Below are 2,150 nucleotides of genomic sequence, written 5' to 3' on the forward strand. Positions count from 1 at the left end.
CGTTTTAACTAATTCCTCAAAGGAAAAGGAGAAAAAAACTTCACCATCCACGTATTTTGGTTGCCGGAAAGGTACTGTCACCTCCGGCAGTGGTTGGGGCACTATCGAAACCAGATCGGCGAACGACCGAGGAAGGCCAGCCATGGGGGGCTAGCCATCAACGGCCGCCATGCAAAGTACGTGTGCGGCAAAAAGGATAAGAGAATATGGAAAACAGGGCAGAGAAGAGATGCAGAGTTCACTGCACAGCATGAAACGAGAGGCGAGGACCTTTCAGGATCCACCTGGAATTACAATTCTGCAGGTTGCTCACTAGTGGAATTACATGATAATGACTCATTATTTGCTTTAAGGATGCTTGAACAAGATAATCACTAGTGATTATCTTGTTCAAGCATCCTTAAAGCAAATAATGAGTCATTATCATGGAAAATCTTGAAAAAATTGAAGAGAGCATCCTTGAAGATTTATGTTGTGCCTCCATCTAAATATATTTGATTTATCTCGGAAAGAGTCAGAATTCAAGCAATGCGTGAATAAAAATCAGTACAACCAGTCATGACGATCATCACAGGCCAGTCACCAGACTTTTCTCCATTTGTTTAGGCTATCCAATGCACCTAATGTATGTCTTGGCTTCCGTGAATAAAAAAATCTGAGCTTCCAGATTTAGCCCTCAAGTGAATATGATCACCATGATGGCTTCGTTTCAACGCCAAGCTTCCATGACCTCTAACCAACTAGATTTTGCTTAGCAGGCAATGCAAACACCGAACACATATTGCGCCCTTCACAAACCATCCCCTATTTTGTCCCAGAATTACACACCTGCCTTGTGAGCTTGGTTGTAATGATATCTGCTGCTTGGGGGCAAATTAAGAAATTGGAGAACAAAGTTACCCTGAGTCATCAATATTAGGCATGTTGGTCCCATTATATAACAAAGAGGAGTTTCAAAACAATGATAGAGACACTTCGGATGTTTACAGGTTTCCTTGTATATATATATATATATATATAGTTGTGGATTCGTTGCTCAAACAAACCCAAAAAGGAGAACAGAGATAAGAAAGAAGTAATGACGGCGACCATCTTGAAGAACACTATTTTCTTGGTGTTGCTCTTTGTTGCCTGCATGACAAAGGAAGCCTTGGCAGCCCAACATGTTGTTGGAGGAAGCCAAGGTTGGGAAGAATCCACAGACCTCAACTCATGGGCATCAGGCCAAAAGTTCAAAGTTGGCGATCAACTTGGTATGCCTCGCAATCTCAACTGAGCTAGCTATATTAGATGTCTTTTTTTATGAAGTTACAGATTCAGAATTGTGAATCTCCCGAATACGTTGTTGCCAACTTAATTATCATAATCGATTTATCTTTTTTTCTGGGACAGTTTTCAAGTATACATCAGGGCTGCACAGTGTTGTTGAACTTGCTAGTGAGAGTGCCTACAAGAACTGCGACATCGGTAGCGCCCTGGACTCCAAGAACAGCGGCAGCGATGTTGTCAAGCTGAACACGGCCGGCACAAGGTACTTTGCTTGTGGCACATTAGGCCACTGCAACCAGGGCATGAAAGTAAAGATCACGACAATCACTGGGAATGCACCCTCTTCTCCTGCATCACCTTCATCTTCAACTTCTGATGCTTCTGCTTCCAGATCTTTTGCTTCCATTGTCTTGGCTGTTGCATTGCTTGCCACTCTGATTTACTTGTTTTAAGCTAGCGATTTGGAGGCTGGGTTTTGTCACCACCAGTTAAGTACTGTTTGGTTTGATATTCATGGGATTTGACTGTAGTCAGAATCAAAGAAAGTAGTTTGAGCCGGAAAACAGAGAATCATATTCACGGATACATTGTTTGATTGTGATTGAATGAAGAGGTGAATAAAAATGGATTGGATTTCCCTTACCCTGACCTGGTTTCTGTAGCATGTCAACCTCGTGTTTTTTCTTTTTTTTTTCATAAACAAGTAGATTGGATAAACGAAGGATTACATGATTGATGATACAACATTTAATGGGCGGGAGTCCCTAATAATCATCTCAAAACAAACAAATGCAATATTAGTGAAAATAAAAAAGAGGGATTTGGAGTAAAAAATTAGCTCCCACTCATTTTTCACTAAAAGAAAGTCGCTTGAAGCGATT

The 2,150-nt window shown here is 41.2% G+C and overlaps 1 protein-coding gene across 1 annotated transcript; it reads left to right on the top strand.

The window, feature by feature from the left end:
- The first annotated feature begins 1,009 nt into the window (after positions 1 to 1,009).
- LOC122305568 (mavicyanin) lies at positions 1,010 to 1,911 on the top strand. The gene is made up of 2 exons (XM_043118163.1): positions 1,010 to 1,253; positions 1,393 to 1,911. The coding sequence occupies exons 1-2, from the start codon at positions 1,079 to 1,081 to the stop codon at positions 1,719 to 1,721; spliced, it is 504 nt and encodes a 167-aa protein (XP_042974097.1). The 5' UTR covers positions 1,010 to 1,078; the 3' UTR covers positions 1,722 to 1,911.
- The last annotated feature ends 239 nt before the right edge of the window (positions 1,912 to 2,150 follow it).

This window comes from Carya illinoinensis, chromosome 3 (genome assembly GCF_018687715.1).
Source record: "Carya illinoinensis cultivar Pawnee chromosome 3, C.illinoinensisPawnee_v1, whole genome shotgun sequence".
NCBI classification, from domain to species: domain Eukaryota; kingdom Viridiplantae; phylum Streptophyta; class Magnoliopsida; order Fagales; family Juglandaceae; genus Carya; species Carya illinoinensis.